The sequence below is a fragment of the Trachemys scripta genome, chromosome 18 (assembly GCF_013100865.1).
Source record: "Trachemys scripta elegans isolate TJP31775 chromosome 18, CAS_Tse_1.0, whole genome shotgun sequence".
NCBI classification, from domain to species: domain Eukaryota; kingdom Metazoa; phylum Chordata; order Testudines; family Emydidae; genus Trachemys; species Trachemys scripta.
The window spans coordinates 9315015-9337030 of NC_048315.1; the positions used below are offsets into that span (position 1 = coordinate 9315015).

A 22016-nucleotide genomic window follows, 5' to 3' on the forward strand; every position below is an offset into this window, starting at 1 on the left:
ACTATCTCTGTTGAGGCTGTAGCTGTACCTCCAGGACAGATCAGTGAATTTCAGGGAAATGCCTTGCATAGTGGGGCTCTACGCTCAAGCCAGTGAACATCCTCTGAGTTGAAAGAGCCCAGCTCCTCTTAGGATGGGACTGTAAGGTCTGTGTGTGTTTGAGCTGGGTTTATTTTCATTTTTAAAGCCGCACCATCCAAAAACAGACCAAAACAAGGCAGGCAGAGTTAAATCCATTGCTGTTTTACCTCTCTCTTAGTTGTGGATCGGGAAGAACTCCATTGGAGTTCCATCGGGGATAGCGAGATCGGGATCGGAACGGTCGCAGTCCCCACGTTGCGTGCTTGTGAGCCAGACGTTAGTTTGCAAAGCATGTCGTGCAGAATCTGCTCTACTAGACTCGGGGCTGCTCCCGCTCAGCCGTTAACAACTGAGCCTGTTTTTAAAGTGCCAACTTGAACTAGTGACCTGCATGATTATCGCATTGGCCAGGGGGCTAGTGGAGATAAATCGCTTCAGGCCAATCTTCCAGGGATCAGATTGACCAGTTTTATATTAAGCCACCACATATGTGCAGCACATGAGTGGCTGTTTAAAGAAAGCCTCTTATTCTCTCCCCCCCCCCGAGACTTAGTTTCTTTTGTCGCGTGTCCTGGGGACTGGCAGCAGGTTCTGGAAGCCTGTCTGAGCTTTCCCTACTCAAGGTCATTGGGATTGTTTAAATATAATCTCCTTTTCTGTGCTTATACTTCCTTACAACTTGCCATTCTACTCCTCTCTAAAATTCAACTCCTTGGGGCAGGAGAAGGGCGGCATCAGACGTCACTTATGGGTTTGGTGAGGCAGCTGCTTTTGCTCCCAAGTCTGTGGTGTCATGGCACACAGCTTCAGGTAGAAGCCCATCTTGCTGTGCCAGCTGCTGAATGCACCCTCAAGGCAGCGTCCGCCCTGAAGACTTTCTCACTATTTGCTCCTTGGCCGTGCCTCCTAGTGCCATAGCCTCAGGGTGGAAGAGGAGGCTTTTAAAGTCTTCAGGAGCATGCCATCTACTGGACAAAACACAGGGCTGATGACGGAGCCAGCTGCTGCTGCAGCCAGTGAGAATGTTAGTACAGCCAGCCCCAAGATCGTGAGACTTGCTTGGCAATCTCAGTTTTTAAAATCTAAACATTTTGGAGGTTTTATCAGCCTTCCGGTTCCTGGGCCTTTAGGGTGCATGCACCTAGGTCACATTTTTAGGCTTTTTCTCTGCCGTCTTGAGGGCCAGAAAGGGAAGTGCATCGCTCTGGGAGCTGGGGCTCTAAGAACCACACCAGATATCACGAGGCTTGAGATAAAATTCCTGGAATTTGGCCAGTGCTTTCAAGGGGAGCAAGCTCCGCACCTGACTCTACGGGCACTCCCAGTTCTCCGTGCAGATGAAACGGGGTTTGGATGCGGTCGCCACTGGGAATGAGCTTTGGGCATTGTGGGGCAACAAATGCTGCTGCATAGTACCACGCCCACTCATCAAATGTTGGCCAGCGCCAGCCTTCCTCAGATGTGGTATTAGGAGCTCATGCTGGCTGTCCTATGCAGGAATCTTGTGCAGAGGAGCGGTCGCCTGGCTTCTCTCCCTCTCCCTCTGCTCTGTTTGTAGTCTGTCAGGAATCCAGCCAGGATGTCATTCTAGATGCCTGCTTGTAGTAGGGATTCGGGCTTAGGGCTTGTCTCTGGTAGAAAGTTGTACTGCTTTTACTGGGCTGATACGGTTAAATCCACGCAACCCCGTAGTGTGAATACAGTTGTCGGTAGGAAGGTGGTTTAGACTGGTACAGATTATCCGGTATGAGAAGGGAAATGTTATACTCGTACAGGACGCCTTTATGTGGGTATAACTGCATCCAAGGTAGGGCTTGGCCTAGTGCATGGAGCACAAGACTAGGACTCGGCAGATCTGACTCTGCCACTGGCATGCTGGGTGACCTTGGTCAAGTTTTCTTCTCTCCCACTACTCTGTGCCTCAGTTTCCCCATATGTAAAAGGGGGCTCCTTTTGTAAAGTGCTTTGAGATCTACTGAAGAAAAGCACTAGATAAGAGCTAGGTATTAATTTATTTGCCAGTTTAACTACATTTATTTGGGTGATGCCATTTTAATTTTTTTTTCTGCATTTATACCAGTACAAAAACTGTATCGACTAGGCCTATCTTTGCAAAGCAGTTTGTACATCCCCACCCCCAGCAGGGACTGGAGCATTCGTAATAAATACCCCAATATCATTTCATCCTGCTCCCGTGGGGTGCGGATAGGGGGTTGGCAGTGTTGTCTGACCCAGCCATGATCCTGCTCAAAAGAGGGAGAAGAGCAAGCGACGAGTTGTGGGGTCTGGCCGTTTCTGAGAGCAAAAGCCGCACAGGAGTGTCCTGTGAGCTAGCGAAGAAGTGGGTAGCGTTTGTACTGTTTCCTTAAATCCTTGCCAACCTCCCTTAACGCTTTGCCAACTCTGCGGAGCCTTTGCTGAGTACATGTTGTCATTTGGCGGTGATTGGCAGTGCTCCAACTGCATCAGGAGCTAGCCTGGACTGGCAGGGACTAGCTGACCAAACAGGTGTCTCCCACCTCTGACATCTGTGATTATAATTATTTTGTTTTTGTGGTTCGTTTTGCTGGCTCTTAACTCGCCAGCTGAAGTGTAGGAAATAAACTCCCCATATCTGGCCTCCCCGTCGGCTCCCAAATGAGAGACACTCAAGTGGCTGCTGGTGCTGTGGCAGACTTGTAGTCAGCACTGGTTCTGATGTGTTCACAACAGAGCTTAAAAACCGGCGTCCAAGATTTAGCAGCCATGTAGTCTGGACACTGAGTTCTCTGCTGAGCCTTCAGTGTGTCCTCCCACAAGAGGAGGAAAATGTCTTTGGAGGCTGCTCAAACCCAAAGCGGGGGAAACGGAGGGATTGTGGAAAAGGCAGCATGTGTAAACATCTGTTTTCACTACGGACAAATACCGAGAGTAGCTGAGCTTTGTTTATGAAACAGGGATTCAACTGAAATGCTGCAGCAGATCAGACCATTGGCTCAGCAAGTACCCAGCTTCCTGTGGTGATTTGACTGGTGCCTCCTCAGAGACCAGCATAATGCCACTCCCTGCCCAGCAAATCACTCGCCCAATTGTGCTTCAGAGCTGGGCATGGAGCTCTGAACGGTTTGTGCTGTCTTGCTGCAATCCCAGTGTTTCTAGGATAGCGTCGTGTATATTCACAGGGCCAGGTTGTCAAGAGCACTTAGCGCCAAGCAGCTTCTGTCTGGCATGGGTGGTCAGATCTTCAGACGAGCTCGGCACCCAGTCTACTGATGGCTTCTGATCCTCTGGCCCTTATTTAGTAAGTGGTAGCCAAGCTGTCTTGCAAACCCAGCCTCAACTGTGGGTCCTGAGCTCTTCTGAAGCCCCTGGCTTCAGTGCTGATAAGACCCAGCCCCACAAGCCTGGAGTGGGAGTAGAGGGTGCTCAGCACCTCAGGCAGCGTATTGCACCTTGAAGGATCAAGGTCCCAAACAGCAGCAATTGCTTTAGTTACTAACTCTTCGCTAAAAGAAGTCTGCTCTTGGCTAAGGCTGCGAGCCAGCCACCCAGCGAGAGTGTTCTGGAATTCTGGTCAGCCACCAGAAAATGTGCGAAGACCAAAGATGTGTGTGGGGGTGTGTGCGTACAGCTTCTCTGTGCGACCCATAACAGATGGGTGAACCTGTGTAATCTGCTGTGCCAGCTTTAGGCCTAGGAGCCCCTGTCAGAGTGCTGGAGGCTGGACTTGCAGTTCTCACAGGCAAGGACGTGTGAGCATCTTTCTGGATCGTCTGGTGCTGAACAGAATTCCAGAACGTGCTGTGACTCTTCCCTCTGGGTATGGCTTGCAGCCTGAGCTAGTATCCAGCTTTTGTTTATGCCAGCGTGCCTCTTCCTGTCTTTTGCTCCTATTTGTGCAGCCATATGTTCCATCATTAAACAAAACTCCTGGTATACCTGTCTCTATCACGGATATTTCACTTCCTCATCGCCCTGGAGTAGAACCTACCTTCCTGGATGCGAGTGCAGTGGCAAGGGATAATAGTGTAAAATCTACCATCCCTCGTCTAGAAAAGACAGCATAATCACACCGTTTCTCTTATCCCACTTATCTGTGCGCACACAAGGCCAGACTCTGCTCTCCTTTTGCACTGGTGCAAATACAGAATCACTTCAGTAGAATGACTCCTCATTTATACAGGTGTAACTGGGACCAGTATTCAGTCCACTGACCTGATCATGAAGTGTCACTGCTCTTTTTATCTGATTCCAGAGTGTGTGATAAAGATAGGAAATCCCTTCTTATTGCTGTTTGACAGATGGATTAACTAAGGCCCTTGTCCAAAGGCATACATTATGGCAGAAACCAGGTCTCCTGATTCCCAGCTCAGTGCTCCAACCGTCACACCACAGCACACCTCCATTTGTAGTTGCAGTTTTAAACCCGGGGTTAATGGAGTCAGCGGAGACTGAGATGCTTCGCTTTCTCAGGGCAAATTTAATCTGTTACACATTACAGCTATTAAAAATTAAAATCTGTAATAGGTTACTGATTACCTTTGCATCATGCTTGGAACAGTACGGGGCAGTGTGCGTACAATGACTTACACTCTGATCTGGAATGACAAGATTGCCAACAGGACTAGCTAAGTAATGTAGGTTGCTTTCCTGCCTGAAAAGTAATTGATTGTCTCAATCTTTTTTTTTTTTTTTAAAGTGACGTGAGTGCAATCCCTATTGCTTTAATTACATACATAATGGGAATATCTAAATTTACATGAGGAGTGATAGAAAATTATAAGGGATATAAGTCCTCATGCTTTGGGGCAAAAAAAAAAAAAATTGGCTAGACCAATTCAGACTGGAAATCAGGTGTACGTTTTTAATGGTGAGAGTAATTAACCATTGGAACAATTTACCAAAGATCGTGGTGGATTCTCTATCACTGGCCATTTTGAAATCAAGATGGGATTTTTATTTTTTCCTAAAAGATCTGCTCTAGGAATTATTTTGGGGAAGTTCTGTGGTCTGTGCAATACAGGAGGCGAGAGCAGATAATCACAATGGTCCTTTCTGGCCTTGGAATCTATAGAAAGTCAACCACTAACTGGTAAGGGTTAGGAGGAAACTTTCCCCAAGGGTCAGATTATGGCATAATTGCCCATTACAGGGTTTCTTGCATTTTCTGAAGATAACTACCTGTCTTGTAGAGCGGACCCTGGTGCACATTCAGGGCAGAGATGTTTCTGTGAACGTCTAGGGGGTGTATTGGAGTGGAAGTTGGATGTGGCCAGGGAAGTAATGAATCTACTACAGTAGGTGTGGGCTTAGATTCTGCCAGCCAATTCTGCTGGCCATATGCCTGCAGAACGCCGCAGGCTTCCATGGGAATGGTGCCAAAGACGAGCAGACTTTGGCCCCATGTTGTTCCTGTTTCAGATGATCTGTTGCTGTGTGATCTTGCCTAAGAAGCAGCAGCAGATTTGTATATTGTAACACTTGTGACATACGAGTTCCTGAGAAATGTTTGCATTTTCTTTGAAATTTTGACATCTTGGAATTCTTCCCTCTGTTTTCCTCTCCGTCGTGTGTGTGTGTGTGTGTGTGTGTTCTCACCCCCCCCCATTCTTGTGATTCCCTAAGCTTTGAACCCATTGTCTGACTGAAGACTGCCCCACAGCATGTCATGGTTTCATTTTAGATGAAAAATCCCCACTCTCGAGAGATTTAGCTATGCTGACCTAACTCCCAGTTAGAGCGTGCTAGGTCGATGGAAGAATTCCTCCATTTACTATCTCTGAGGGGCCTGGTCTACACTGGAGGGGGCGTCGATGTAAGATACGCAACTTCAGCTAGTAGCTGAAGTCGACATACCTTATTCTGACTTACCTCCCTCCGCTACCGCCGCTCGCTCCGGTGGAGTTCCGGAGTCGACGGGGAGCGTGTTCAGGATCGATATATCGCGTCTTAACAAGATGCGATATATCGATCCCCGATAAATTGATCGCTACCCGCCGGTACGGTGGGTAGTCTGGACATACCCAGGGAGGTGAGTTACCTATGCCAATGGGAGAACCCCTTTTGTCAGTATAGGTAGTGTCTACACTGAAGTGGTGCTAAATCGTGTAGCATTTTAAGGGTAGACATGCACCTAAGTTACTTCGGCATTTGTGAAAATGTTACCCCTAGTTTGGAGGACATTTAGTAGAGCATTTTACAACACTTGAAATGATTGAAAAATATGAAAACAGTAGGAGTGTGACTTATCCCTCCCAACTGTCTCTCTGTAGGTCCCGGATTTACCTCTGTCCTATAGAAACTAGTGATGGGGGAAATCTCAAAAGGTTCTGTGTGAATCAGCTAGTTTGAGATGAGTTTACCCAGAATCAGATAAGTGAGAGAATAATCATTGTTTTATTATATATTTATGTGCACTGGTGGTATCTGTAGTAGCTGGCTACAAATCCCCAAGAGCATACATTATCATTGTGCTTTTTGCTAAGGGTCTTGGTGCCTCATACTTTTGCTCTGACCAAAAATCATTCAAGAAAAGCAGATCTTTTTATTCCACACTGTGCCTTTAAATTCCTAGGCATCTGATTTGAGGCAGCTGCAGTTTTGCATTCTGCTCAGACCCAGCAAGTTATAGAAGAATGTCCCACTGTTTTCTTAAAGACTTTTGTCCTTTCTTGATTCATTATTTTCCCTTTAATCTAATGTAAAAATGATTTAAACTGGAAGTACAGACTGTTTGTGTGTGTCTTGGGAGTTGGGAGCGAAGAGAATTTAACACAAACCTCAAATGTTTGTTTGGGTCTCAGTTAGCAGTACTGCCAACCCCAGCATTAAAAAATCATCAATCAGGCATATCATGAGACTGGATTAAAAAAAAAAAAGTTTAAAAAAAAATTACACATTGCTGGTTCTTACGCCATTTGGCTTGGTTTTGAGCCTCTAGGACTCAAGTTTTCAAGCTATTTTTCCTAAGAAATGAGGGTGTAAAACTTTTGATTTAAAGAAGAAGAAAAAAAAGTTGTAATTGTCCTGTAATCCTATGGCTCCAGGAACTGCGAGGCCGTTAAGAAAAAGAACGATATGTCGCAAGACTTGTGGTAAAATCATGAGGGTTAGTAACAGTGATTGTTGTGAGCAAAAGTTTCAGAGGAATTCTTGTATCTCTCTGCCTGTTATCCCATTTCTTGTACTCCTTATTAACAGTCTATTGTTTGTAAGCAGGGCCGTCCTTAGGATTTATGGGGCCCTATGCAGTATTATTAAACTGGTGCCCCTATGCCTCACGGCAGCCTGGCGGGTGGACCAGGAGCAAAGGATACTGAGCCGTCTGGCCCGCCTCATGGTGGTGGAGAGTCACAGGTCCCCGCAGAGACCCCCATACCCGTTCCCTCCCGCAGACTGCACGGTGCCAGCGCATTCAGCTCTGTGAATACGGCCCCACCTAAGGAGACTGCAACGCATGCTGAGTGTGCGGGAGCAGACCCGCTCTTACCTGCTGTCATGGGCGGTGGGTGAAGCTGCCGCTTGGGGAGACCAACTCCCCAACCCACCTCTTCTGCCCATACTCTACTCCTGCTCCGCTCCAGGCCCCGCCCCACTCTGCCCAGGTCCAGCCCTCTCCCCGCTGTCTCTTGCCTCTCTTCCCTCCCTCACCCTGCTCACACCCCTCCAGCCAAATCCATGAAGCAAATGACATTTGAAAAAACGAGGAGTCTGGTGGCACCTTAAAGAAAACAGATTTGGGCATAAGCTTTCGTGGGTAAAAAACACCACTTCAGATGCATAGAGTGAAAATTACAGATACAGGCATAGCTATAATGGCACATGAAGAGAAGAGCGTTACCTTACAAGTGGAGAACCAAACTCCCTTCTCTTCATGTGTCAATATAACTATACCTCTATTTGTAATTTTCCACTCCATGCCTCTGAAGTGAGGTTTTCACCCACGAAAGCTTATGCCCAAATAAATCTGTTAGTCTTTAAGGTGCCACCGGACTCCTCGTTGTTTTTGTGGATAAAAGACTAACACAGCTACCCCTCTGATATTTGAAAAAAACACTCATCTGCAATTTCTTTCTAAAGAAAATGGAGCATGTTTTCCACGGCATGCCAGAAGGTGAAGACTGGACATGCAGAAGGTACCTAATTAAAAGCACTAAATTTGGGAATAAAAAATGTCAGTCGTGGGTTTTTGATATACCCTGAAGTTTGTCAGATTTATTTGCAAAAACTTTGTAGTAAGGGCAAGTCAGCTGTCCTGCTGTATACAACATTAAATATTACGGAATACATGATGCAGCTCTTCTGTTTTACGTTTTCTTAATCAGTATTTCTAAGCTGATTTTATATTTTAAATGTACTCTTAAGCCTTCATAAAGTAATCCATTCCAGATTACTACATATTTAACTCACTGAAACAATGTTAATTTAAAATAATCAGTCACAGAGGTTTAGTGCGTTCATAACCATGTTCATTGCTTTTAGATAGGGTTACCATATGTCCGGTTTTTCCCGGATATGTCCGGCGTTTTGGTAATCAAACCCCCGTCCGGGGGGAATTGCCAAAAAGCCGAACATGTCCGGGAAAAATACCGGCCGGGCACTTCCCCTCCCGGGCTCCAGCTGCTCTGCTCCGGCGGCGCAGGGTCCAGAGGCAAGGGGGCTGCCCGAAGCCTGAGCGCTACCGGCTTCACGGATTGCTGGGCAGCTTCCAGACCTTGTGCCCCCGGCTGGGCGCTTCCCCTCCCGGGCTCCAGCCCTTTTCGTGTGGCTGGGAGGGAGGAAGGGGAGTTAGGACGGGGACTTTGGTGAAGGGGCGGGGAATGGGTAGAGTTGGGGTGGGGCTGGGGTGGGAAAGGGGCGGGGCCAGGGCCCATGGAGTGTCCTTTTTATTTTTTAAATATGATAACCCTATTTTAGAAAAACTAACACTAATTTACTCTGTGAGCTCCATAACAATATACATGTTTATGAAATTTCACCAACTTTAAAAAAAAATGTTTCTAAAGTTTTTAGGCATAACAAGGATTTTGTATAGTACTAAGGTACTGATTTTGCTAGAGGGTTCTCTTAAAACTAGTTCATCAAATAGTCTAGAAGTAAAGAAAGGGAAACTCCTTTGTTCCACTATCTGGCAGGAAAGGGGTGTGAAGGGAGAAAGGGCTGGACAGGAAGAAGTTGGAAGCAAGTTTTTTGTACTATAGCAATAAAAAATTAAAATGTGTATTTTAGATAAGGGTAGTCTTTTTGAATGATTTACTTAAAAAATTCTGTCTGAAGATCCAAGCATTTAAGGCTACAGATGAATACTTATACTAGGTCTACACTACCTGCCTGAATCGGCAGGTAGAAATCGACCTCTTGGGGATCAATTTATCGCGTCCCGTTGGGATGCGACAATTGATCCCCGAATCGACGCTCTTACTCCACCAGCAGAGGTGGGAGTAAGCGCCGTCGTCGGGAAGCCGCAGAGGTAGATTTTGCCGCCGTCCCTACAGCGGGGTAAGTCGGCTGCCATACGTCGAATTCAGCTACGCTATCGCATAGCGTATCTTAAATCGACCCCCTCCTGTAGTGAAGACCTGCCCTTAGATTGTGCATCTAAAAATCTATGCAAGGATTTTTTTAGAGATGTGATTTTTTTTTTTTTATCCTCTTCAGCAACGCACTAATGAAATAATTTTTAAAGCAGATTTTAAACTAAGGTCCTGTAGACTAACATGTTCTGAGTAAATATTAGTCATGCACAACTGTTTGTCAGTGAATTCACAAAAAGGACAGTACCTGGGGTTTGGCAAATGCTTCTTAAATGGCTTCATTACCACTTGAATGGCTCTTTAACAGTTTCAGTGTTGGGCTAATAGGTCTGGCAGACTGGAAGGCTTTTTCCCTTTTTCCCTTACTAGATCCCAACCGGAGGAAGACTCACTAGGTTGCAGCAGCTAGCTGTGGGAGCCTGCAGGAAGGGTCAGAACAGGGATAGGAAGAGGTGGGAGGGTGGACACTAAGACCCAGGGGTGCCCCAAATTTTCAGGTGCCCTTCACAGCCAGCGTATGCCTAAGGACGGCCATGTTTGTAAGTCTTAAGGTCTACACTATGGGGGGTGGGAGGGCCGACCTAAGATACACAACTTCAGCTACGTGAATAGCGTAGGTGAAGTTGTGTATTTTAGGTCGATTTACCTGGTTGTGAGGACAGCGGCGAGTCAACCGCTGCCGCACCACTGTCGACTCCACTTCCGCCTCTTGCCGCGGTGGATTTCCGGAGTCGACGGCAGAGCCATCGGGGATGGATTTTATTGCATCTTCACTAGACGCGATAAGTCGATCCCCAATAGATCGATTGCTGTCCGGCGGGTAGTGAAGAGGTGCCCTTAAACAAAGGGGTGGTGTAAAAACAAAACTTGACTTATGTGCAGGAAATATCAGATCACTTCAAGCTTCCTAGCCTGCGATATTTTTTGTGTCCATCTCTTTTGAGCTTTATCCCATATTTCTTGGCTTCAGAGGGTTGTTCTGTGTGTAAAGTGCAGCACAAGTATATTCCTCAGCAAGATCGTGGCTAGGGCTAGTTGAAAGTTATCCACTGACGCTTATTTTTAAATGGAAAAACTGGAGTTTTGTCGTGTGTATAATGTCTGCTTTCCTCTCCTAATTTTTTTTATCCGAAAACTTCTAGCTGCAAACTTCCCTCCCCCCTCCTTTTTCACTTTCCACGCTTTTGGGGTTTTTTGATTGGAAAAAAAATCAAACTTCCTCTGAAACTTTTTGACGATTTTTTTTTTTTGGTTTAAATTTTTCCACAGCGGGGGAAACCCGCTTTCCGAGTGGCTCTAATTCTGCCACAACAAGCCTCCATTACTAACGGGAGAGTGAGTGTAACCAGCTGCTGATGCACCATACATCTGCCTACTCACAGCTCCGCGAGCGAGGCTTTCAGACAAGCTTGGGGAACATGGTTAAGCATGGTTGAGTGAGGTATGCTGTGCAATCAAGACTTACCCTTGAGAGAGAGTCACAGCTGAAATGAGTGAATCATGCGTCAGATCCTTGATAACAAGGTGGCAGCTCTACCGGAAATGCTCCAGAACAAATAAAGAATAGTCATTTTTTTTCTCTCCCCTTTTTCTCTGCAGAGAATCCCAGAGGAGCTAACCCTAGATGCCTTACTGGATATGAATGAGTCCAAGGTGAAAGAAACCATGAAGAGATGTGGGGCCAGTGACGAGGAGTGTTCCAGACTCAATGGGGCTCTCACCTGCTTAAGGAAGGTGACCGAATCAGGTATAGATTTCCTTGCTGTTTGCTGGGATTAGTGGCTAATTAGACAGTCACCCCTGAACTCCATCTTGCTTCCGTTTTGCGTAGTCTAAAAATCTTCTGGAGAATCTCTTGGACTTATTCTGCTGGCAACATTTAAGGGCCAACTTTTGCCCTTGGATGCACATGGGGTTCATGTGATTTGAAGTTATCAGGAGCTGTGTACCCATCGGAAGACAGGAAATGTCTCTCGAGGTGCATTTGGTTCTGGAAAGGACTATATAAATGGTCCTTCTGACTCAGCAGATCTGCTCAGAGTCCAGTCTGCTGACTGCTAAAAAGATTGACTTCTGTTTTAAACAGTAGCACCAACACACTTCTTTGGCATGGGGAGCTGGAGTAGGGTGACCAGATGTCCGGATATTGTTGGCTTTGCCTTACATATAGGGCCCTACCAAATTCACAGTTCCTTTTTGGTCAATTTCATGATCATAGGATTTAAAAAATCATAAATGTCATGATTTCAGCTACACCTCTACCTCGATATAACGCTGTCCTCGGGAGCCAAAAAAATCTTACCACGTTCTAGGTGAAACCGCATTATATTGAACTTGCTTTGATCCACCGGAGTGCGCAGCCCCGCCCCTTCCCCTCCCCCCCGCTCCCCCCGAGCACTGCTTTACCACGTTCTATCCGAATTCGTGTTCTATCTGGTCGCGTTATATCGAGGTAGCGGTGTATTTGAATCTGAAATGTCACGGTGTTGTAATTGTAGGGTCCTGACCCAAAAGAAGTTGTGGGGGGGGTTGCAAGATTATTGTAAGGGAGGGGCAGGGGGAGTTGTGGGACTGCTACCCTTACTTCTGTGCTGCTGGTGGTGGCTGCTGGCAGGGAGCCCAGCTCTGAAGGCAGTGCCGCCGCCACCAGCAGCAGTGTAGAAGTAAGGATGGCCTGGTATGGTATTGCCACCCTTACATCTGTGCTGCTGCTGGTGGGGCGCTGCCTTCAGAGCTGGGTGCCCGGCCAACAGCCGCCGTTCTCCAGCCACCCAGCACTGAAGTCAGCGCAGAAGTAAGGGTGGCTATACCATGAACCCCCCCAATAACCTTGTGACCCCCCCCCCGCAACTCCCTTTTGGTCAGAACCCCTCAATTTGAGAAACCTGTGGTCTCCCCTGTGAAATCTGTATAGTATAGGGGTAAAGCATACGAAAGTCCATATTTCACAGTGGGAGACCAGATTTCATGGTCCATGACGCGTATTTCATGGCCATGAATTTGATAGTTGCATATATAAGTAAGGCCCTATCCCCCTCCCCCCCCTCAAAAAAAAAAAAAAAAAGGTATCTTGATTTTTCACACTTGCTGTCTGGTCACCCTAAGCTGGAGGCATATCTGTCTCCCTCATTAACAGACTCATTAGCAGAGTTGCAATTGCAGATCTGTATTGGTGGTGGTGCAAGAGCCAGAAGAAACCTAGCATGACTTTTTCAGATTGTAAGGGGGTGGAGGGGGGAAATGTGAAATAAGCATTTTTACGCAAACTGATTGGATCTGGTTTCAAGTCACTCAGAGCTAGCGAACTGTTTTTTCAAAGCCCCTTCTTGGAAAAGTGCTGCTCTTAAAGGCACAGTATGCTGCAGTTTTATGGAAGCCTGGGAGTGTTACTTGCAGCAAACCATCCTTATCTGCATCAGATCTTTCTTTGTGGCAGTTACTGCTCTGTCATTTTTCAGAGTAGCAGCCGTGTTAGTCTGTATCCGCAAAAAGAACAGGAGTACATGTGGCACCCTAGAGACTAACAAATTTATTTGAGCATAAGCTTTTGTGGGCTACAGCTCACTTCATCAGATGCACAGAATGGAACATATAGTAAGAAGATGTGTATAGACATACAGAGAACATGAAAAGGTGGAAGTTGCCATGCCAACTCGTGTCATTTCCTGTTGGTAATCTGACAGTTTGTACCTCTGGCAAATCTAAGGACCTGCAAACGGAAAAGTTAGCAAAGAACTTGACTTCATGTTTCCTTTCCTTTTTTTCTTTTTCTTCTAATCTTTCCATCTTTAGGTTGTCAAGTATTTTCCATCCATACAGTGGCAAAACAGCCATCGCCTCTAGCTCAAGAGACATGTTGCTGTTTCCTGTAAGCAATGGCACCTGACCGGAAGTTCTCATTTATGATATTATCGTATGAGAGAGAGTTGTTAGCGCCGAGGACACAGAGTCAGGACTCTTGTTCCCAGTTCTGCCACTGACTGGCTAGTGTTACATAAACCAAGATGCTTAATATCTTTTGGCCATGATCCATCAAGTCATTTTAAGCATGTGCTGAACTTAGGTGTGTGAGTTGTCCCATTGACTTCGATGGGATATCTCTCGTGCTTAAAGTTAAGCCTATGCATAAGTGTTTAGATGGATGCAGGTCTTATTCACCACTCACAGCCTCCTTTGATGGATAATACACCTCTACCTTGATATAACGCTGTCCTCAGGAGCCAAAAAATCTTACCGCATTATAGGTGAAACCATGTTCCATCGAACTTGCTTTGATCCACCAGAGTGCGCAGCCCCGCCCCCCCGGAGCACTGCTTTACCGTGTTCTATCGGGTCGGTTATATCAGGGTAGAGGTGTACTTGCCTGCCTCATAAGGGTGCGCAGGAATTTAATGGAGGTCTTTGGATGAGAGGCGTTAGGGAAGGGAGCACTACCCCTTCCAAGATCATACTGCAGGGGAAGCTGGAAAGGTTCCCTTCCCGAGCCCAGCATAAACTGGCAGTTTATGTAGCACTGATGAAACGGAAGTTACTAGATTGCCTAAATGCTGGAATTTGAGGATGAGCGCTATAACTCTAACAGAGGCAGCTGTGCCTTGATACTCCAAGGTGTCTGGTGTGTGGTAAGCTACAGGCAGTGGCTAAGAACTGGTGATGTATGGGGACCAGTGAGTGGCGGAGATGTTTTGAATACAATTTTTGTGGTTTGATGCAACTTTATTTTTCCAGCTGTAGATGGAGTGGGAGGTTGTATTTTTAATGGAATCATCCCATTAATACACATTTCTGTCTTCCTGTTGTCATAAGCTTTATCAAGGCATGTAAAGATGCAGATAGGTGCCTAGTGAGCTTGGCAGAAGTTGCCCAAGTGAATTAGATGTCTCATTTCCATAGACTTTCAATGCGAGTTGGACACCTCACTGACTTAACTCACATTAACAGTCTATGGCAGATGGGAACCTAACTCAGTTAGTCACTTCCCTAAATCTCACCAGGCACACCTCTCCATCTCCAATACCTAAATACCTTTGTACATCTAGCCCCAAGCCAGTCATGCACCCTATAGGAGGAAGGAGGTTTATTTAGGTTTTGAAGCTCATGGCTACAATCAGGAAAAGGAAATAGTTTCTGTTGCAGTCATTTGAAGGGAATTTTAGCTGGTGGTTTAAGACTGAGGAGTTGAAACAATGGCCTGGCCAGATGACAAGGGAAAAACCTCCTATTGTCCTTAAGCCGCACTGTGCTGGTTTTCTGTCAATTGCTAACACTGATACTCTCGGTGAACAGGTGGGGAGTTAAAAGAAGATCTGTTGTGGAATCCTTCTGATGCGCGTCGAGAGAGCACCTCTGCACACCCCGCAGAACCCTCCTGTCCTACAGGCCCCACGTGGACTCATGGCATGCTGCATCTTTCGAAAGGCAACAGCCAGCAGGCACGCTCTGTGTCCGTGTCTGCTATACCTTCTTCGGATTCTCTTGCCTCGAGCCAAGGACCTTCGAGCTACACAGACAGCTTCCTGGAACCTTTAGCCTTCCCCTCCCACAGTGGTCGAGTAGTATTTAGGACTCCTCACAGCATCACCATCACACCGCCCACGACGCCTCAGTTAAAGAGGCGACACAAATTGAAACCTCCACGGACTCCCCCTCCGCCTTGCCGGAAGGTTTTTCAGCTGCTACCAAACTTTCCAACCCTCACAAGAAGCAAGTCCCATGAATCACAGCTGGGCAACAGGATAGATGAAGTTCCTCCTGTAAAGTAAGCACTGGGGTTTCCAATTCCCATATCTCCGATCCCAATGTAACTAGGAAGTCTTGTCTTGCAGATTAGCTAGACCTGTTATAAAGTGAAACAGACCATGTGTTCTAAAGAAGTCTTGCTGCTGAAATTGACGTAGGCGCTTTACAAACACTATGCAACTCTTAACTTTGTGCACAAGATGGATATCATTAGTGTAACAGTACAGTAGTCCCAAGCCACTGCACCCTGTCCTGCTGTCCCATCAGCTCTCAAACTAAGTTGGGTTGGATCAGCATCAATACTTGTGTGGATCCAGATTTTGCAGGGGGTGATGTTTGGTTGTGGTGCAGAATCCATATGGATGGATGCCCTAGCACAATATTAATTGGCTTTTGTAGCTGAGGTCTTTCAGATCACACGTAATAGAGGGGTTTGGATTACTTACTGTTACTGAGGATATCAACACAAGCTTTTTTTTGAGTGTGCAAGAACATCTCTGCCAAATTCCATATACAGCAACTATATAAACAACTTAGTTGGCTATTGTCTTTTGCTCCTTGTCCGAAGTTGTGTTTTAAGTGTTGCTGTGGCTTTTAAACAGCTGCATCTCAGACGCACACAACTATATACTGATCTCATTTTTATCAGTTTAATGCTTGTGATATGCTTTGTAGATATTTTGGGATGAAAGGTGTTCTGTTAATGCAGCATTTCATTGTTTCATGCTCATTTGCATAAATAAACACCCTACAAAGTCTGAACGCCCCTGATTTTGGTTCCTGATCAAAGCATCCCCAAAACTTTGCAGCTGGCACCAAATCAGTACCACTTCACTAAACCCTCCACCCTTTTGAAGGAGTTCAGAGCTGAGACCTAGGCTACGTCCAGACACAGGTAGCAATCGATCCATCAGGGATCGATATATCTTGTCTCGTCTAGACATGATATATCGATCCCCGAACGCGCTTCCGTCGACTCCAGGACTCCACCAGGGCGAGCGGCGGTAGCGGAGTCGACGGGGGAGCTGCGGCTGTCGATCCCGTGCCGTGAGGAGGGGAGGTAAGTCGAAATAAGATACGTTGACTTCAGCTACGCTATTCCCGTAGCTGAAGTCAACGTATCTTACATCGACACCCCTCCACCCGCACCCTGTGTAGACCAGCCCCTATTGTCCAGCTGGGACCTGGCTTTCCTGAAGCCTTTTACAAAGGAGTTGGTTATGAGCTGCTATAGAGGTGAGTAAGGAAGTTGCATCCTCTTCTATAAAGGGAGGGAAGGAAAGTTAGCTTAGTTAGTTATGGTTACTGATGTGTATGGAAGACTTCAGCACAAAACCACATGTGACCATGTGATAAATTCTGCGTAGCTTTTAAATGCAAGTGCAAATGAAGTGTGTACTGACCTCCACACACTCTTGGGCCTCTGACGGGAGCAAGTATACAGTTTGATTTTTAGCAATGGGTGAGAGGTATTCCCTTGAATTGAAAAGAACTGTAGCCAGCTACAGCTTTGCTTTCTAGTGGTGAAATCCTGGTCTCGTTGAAGTCAATTATAAAACTATTGACTTCAGGGGGGGCCCAAAGTCTGTTTGGAGGCCAATGGAGCACTTCGTTGTTGCGGAGACTGTAATGGACCAAAAAGGCCTTGCTCATCCTTCATATGTCTTTGTACAGCTCCATGCACTCTGTTTTTGGCATGGAATGCATAAATGATAGAATTTACAGCTGAGATTTTCAACAGAGCCTAAGGAAGTTAGGCACCCATATGATTTGGATGCCTAACCCCCTTAAACTCCTTTGACAATCCCAGTCTGTGACCAACATCCACTTACGCATGGTACGTATGTGCAAGGGGATCTTGCACTCTGTCCAGTGAATTTTATCATTCATGCGCACAAGAGAATGTACAAAATATTGTGCACGCAGGTGCAAAGAAGCCTGTGCCAAAAACAGAGGCCATGTTTTGAATATAGAGCCTTGAAGGTTGTGATAAAGACTTTGCATTTAAGGGAGAAGTTTAGACAGTCTGTCATGTGATTACTTGTGTTGAAAATGGTTCTTTTTTCTTTTTGTCTTCCAGGTTTGGTAAGAAACAGATTTTTGGGGGGCCAGTCTTCCCATCCTTGCCTGTGGGGGGAAAGAACGTCTTGTCTTGGCGTCTCCAGTATGGTCCTCTTTTTATGCTACCTTTTGGAAGTCCTCAGTGTAGAGCAGTTGTTAACATCAGCAGGCATTTTGCGTGCATGAGAGCTGCAGGATCAGTCCTTATTTGTTAACACACGCTCTTCAGATGAATAGAGCAACAAAAAGAAACCTTGATACTGTAGGGATTGGACCAACATTGAAGATGTTTTGTTTGTTTTGTTTATTTCTCCTGTCATTCCAGCCTCCTGGTGTCAAGGTCTGTTGGTATTTAAAAGCTCTAATTTCATAGCTGTCCAGTCAGCATCAGGGCATACCCTTGCCAGATCCTTCTACTTAGTGTAATGTTTCTTAAGTTTCATGTAGCCTTGGCTTTAGGGATCATGCAATGCCTGTATTTGCAATATGGGGCTTTATGAGTAAGTAGCCAATTTAATCATCACTTAGGGCTCAGCTGTGCAAGGCGCAGAACACTCTGGCTCTGAACCAGCAAAGCACTTGGGCCTATGCTTAGCTTTAAGCACGTGAATAGTCCGATGTGCTTTTCAGCATCAGGACGAGTGCTCGGCCGCTTGCAGGATCAAGCTCTTAGCACTTTATCAGGGTACTTACTGTACCAACCTGCAGTTCAGTGGTATGCTGTGGCATGACAGCAGTGGTCGGACCATACAGGTCTGTTTCATGAAGCTAACCTAGAAAAACGCTTGTCCTTTGAAACTCTTTAGCCTGCCTGTAAAAAATAAAATAAAATTAAGGAGATTTTCATATGCAATATATGGCCTGGTAAGCATTTAAAAAGCACGACTGGTTTAAAACACAATCCTAGAAGTTCCTTTCCCTAAAATGAAGGGAAATGTGAACATCCCCCTTGTGGAGAACGCCTATAGAAACCAGTAGAAGTCTGTAGCTATTTTGATAGGATTGTGTAGCGATTACTTTACTTTAGAAGATCTAGAATAGAACAGAAAATGAGATCTCTTTTTTTAAGGCCTTTTTAACTATTCTATTTAAAGGTCCTCCCTCTCTCTATTAAATTGTGTAGGATGTTTAAAGAAAAAAAAATCCCATAGAAATATCACTTTCTCTTACGTTCAGTAAGAATTTTCTTTGAGTTTATATGTCCTAACCAAAGTTCCAAGCCTTTAGTTAAAAAAACACTGGGCTTTGGTTTGACCAGTCTCATTACATCTGTTGTATGAAAGCTGTCATTAGAGGGGGAATAGATGTGTAGTTGCCCTCAATCGTCCACTAAGGGCACCCGCTTTTAGGCTTCCAGCTCCCAGCCATCACCTCTCTTGGGTGGAGACCCTCTTCTCTCTCCCTCCTGACTGGGTTGTTTTCCATGCTGCACAGTTCCCCACCTATGCAGTTATTCCCAGCAAGCCAGACTGCCTAAACAGGCTAGCGTCTGTTTTGCTCTCTCTCCAGAGGCTATAAACAGTTGCAAGCTACCGCACTGCTCCTTCTAAATAAGCACCTTTATTCTTAAGGTGAAAGCATTACAGAGAGAACATGAAAAACAATAAAAAACACCACACATGCTAATGAGTTTACCAGAGATCACCTCCAACTCCAGCTAGGGCTCAGGTAGGAGTCAGTCCTTCAATCCCCACCAAGGGGTTTTTCTCAGCTTACAAGTTTATACCAGATTTAGGTCAGAACAGGCATCCCCATGCACAGGTCACTTTCCTCTAGGCAGCCTGGCCGTTTGGTCTACAGATTCCAGGGAGAGGCAATCCGTAGACAGTCGTCCTTTCCTCAGGGCATAGCTTCAAAAGGCTGGGTTTTTGCAGAACCTGAGGGAGGGAGTTGGGGGAGGAATTTGCATTCACCTCCCCTTAGAGGTTTCCCAGGAAATCCACTTCACACGTATTATCCCAAACGACCGTTCTTGTCTGCTACATTGTTCAGTACTGTCCTTTGATCAGCCAGGCCCACGATTATTTAATGCAGTAGACTCCAAAGATACTTGCACTTAATTCAGTGTGGTTTTTCAAGGCTATCGCAGGAAATAATTGCCATATCAGTCACGCAAGCTGCTGCCGCCTTTTATAAAATTGTTGACATCAGTCAAGCATAGTCTGTGATATTGGAGAATGTAGGTGCCTTGAAGTACATCTCCACCGCCCGCAGCAGCAACCCTCCCAGCCCGGAACAATAGATGTGGGCTAGTGCTCTTAAAAACAGCTGCGTGTGCAGCGCTCTGGAGTTGTGGCTGGAGCTTGGGCTGTACATTTTTAGAGCGCTAGCACTAGCGTGAGCCCTGCAACCCAAGTCTCTGGACCCAGGCTGGGAGGCTCGGGGCTGCCAGCTGTGTTAGACATACAGTGGAACATTTCAGTGATGTCTCAATAAAAAAGGGATCTGGTGCCATCTAGGGACCGAATGAGAGACTGTTGGTGCCAGTGGGAACTGTGCACACAGGCTGGCGCCTGTCTGTGACTATATAGCGTCAGGTTTTCCAGTGTGTTAATATTATTTAACATATAGCCTTATTTGGAGGCAGCATTGCCCACTAGATGGAGCACTGGATGGGGACTTCGGGAGACCTGGCTCTTTTTCCCAGCTCTGCCACTGGTCAGCTGAGTGACCTTCGGCAAGACACTTCACCACTGTGCTGCAGTGTCGCGAACTGCAGAATGAGGATAATGATGCCAACCTCCTTTGTAAAGTTCTTAATGGCCTATTGATGAAAAGCCTATATAAGAGCTGGATATTAGTAGTAGTTAAACCATTATTTGGTGGTCTCCTTCCAGATCAGAGCTGCCTTCCTAAACAGGCATTTGAAGCTGATTTGAAAATTGAGAACCTGCAGGGGGGTTTTTCCCCTTCAAAATCTGTTTTTAAAAGAACATTTTCTTACTAATATAGGGCTAGAATTGGGTAAGCTTTACTGATGGGAGTCTCAGTAAGGCTGCTCATTTGAGTAAGTGCTCGTAAGCATTGCACAAATCTAGCCCATAGCCCAAAGGGACAGGAAGTAGTTTCAGCCTCATGTCTAACTTACCTTAACATTTCCCACCAGCCTGTTTATCATTTTAACAGTCCACCACTGATGCAAATGTTTGTTAGTAGTGTCTGATGTGGCCTCCTTTAGGGGATGGTGCATTTGCAGGCTGGGTGGACTTGTCCCATCTCTAACCATGCTCCTGAAATAATAGTTAATAAAGTAATAGGGAAAAACAAATCTATAAATCCACACACCCCTATTAAATTGAGAGCTGGGGACCAGCCACAGTTTATGTTGGTTCCACACCATGAAGAGAGCATCTCCTGTGGCTCTGTAGCAACGAGTGAACTAGACCCATAATTAGTGACCCTGGGGCATAAGGCCAAGGGAGGTAGGTTCTCGACTCCCGTTGAATTTCAGTGGGTGTTGGGTGCCAGACCCAGGTGCAGGGGAAGGAGTGCTAGAGGTGTGTTACCGATCTCTTTTGGAAACACAGGTGTATTTGAGCTCCCTTGGTGGGATTTGCTGTTTATTGTTCCCTTAGAAATGAGATTTTCATGTGCAAATTTCACTTTAGATTTCTAAAATGCTTACAAACTATAAGCATTTTTTTTTTTTTTTTGGGTAAATTTTTTTTTTTTTTTTTTAAACCTAATTTGTTCCCCATCAGATCTTCCCCAGGGATCCCCTCAGATGGTACGAAGAGACATCGGCATATCCGTAACACACAGGTAAACACCAACACAGAATACAGCAGGCGCCGCAAAGGAAATGAAATGGATGTTGCCGTAATCTGAACCGTGATGTTTTAGTGCAGTTTCTAGCTGACTCTCTGAGACGAATTTTACGGTGCCTTGGGTGCCTCCTTTGGGAAATTCAGCCTTGACTCTGCATTTCCTAGGTTGCTATTGGTTTTAACTCCAATGTCCTTAAACGGCATTACACATTGGAACCTCCCCTTCCCTCTTACAAAGTTGTTCATTTGGGATCCTGCCAATGTCTTGCTTATTTGTATTGCTGTGGTGCCAGAGAACCCCTGCCATGAACCACGACCCAGTCGTGCAAGGGGCTGTACAAACACAAAACAAAGACAGTCCCTGTCCCAAAGAGCTTGCAGACCAAAGGGAAGGTCTTGGTCTTAAAATGGGAGGAGCACATTAGCCCCTTCCCTGATTCCCTCCTCCCATGCCATGCTCCCTCCAAAAAACCCCCAACAACCAACCAAGAGGGAGTATGTTTAGCAGTAACTATTGTCCCATACAGGTTTTATGTATCTGTTTGCTCTGCTGTTCTGCTAGAAGGAAAAAAAATCAATCATAACATAGGCTCTGATCCAACAAATACCTACACACGTGCTTAACTTTAGTCCCCTGATTAGTTCCACTGACATCAGCATGACTGTTCAGTCCTGATTCAGAACAGCACTTAAGCACGTGCATAAGAGGCTTATGTGCTTCTCCGTCTGAGCACCCATCATAAAGAAACAGCCCTATATGTGACTTGCTTTTAGGGAGCCTTTGGAGGAGAAACATTAGTGATGTGACTTTCCCCTCTGGGTTGAGTTCTGCATGTGATTTGCTGTGACCCAGTTG

General features: G+C 45.9%; 1 protein-coding gene across 8 annotated transcripts in view; it reads left to right on the forward strand.

Moving 5' to 3' along the window:
* KSR1 (kinase suppressor of ras 1) overlaps window positions 1-22016 on the forward strand; it is a 120199-nt gene that overhangs the window by 71281 nt on the left and 26902 nt on the right. For all 8 annotated transcript variants that reach the window (XM_034752577.1, XM_034752572.1, XM_034752574.1 and 5 more), the window contains 4 exons: window positions 11193-11340; window positions 14880-15351; window positions 17413-17417; window positions 21095-21155. In XM_034752577.1, coding sequence (XP_034608468.1) covers window positions 11232-11340; window positions 14880-15351; window positions 17413-17417; window positions 21095-21155 — 647 coding nt within the window. In that variant the 5' untranslated portion in view covers window positions 11193-11231. The remainder of the gene's footprint in view (window positions 1-11192; window positions 11341-14879; window positions 15352-17412; window positions 17418-21094; window positions 21156-22016) is intronic.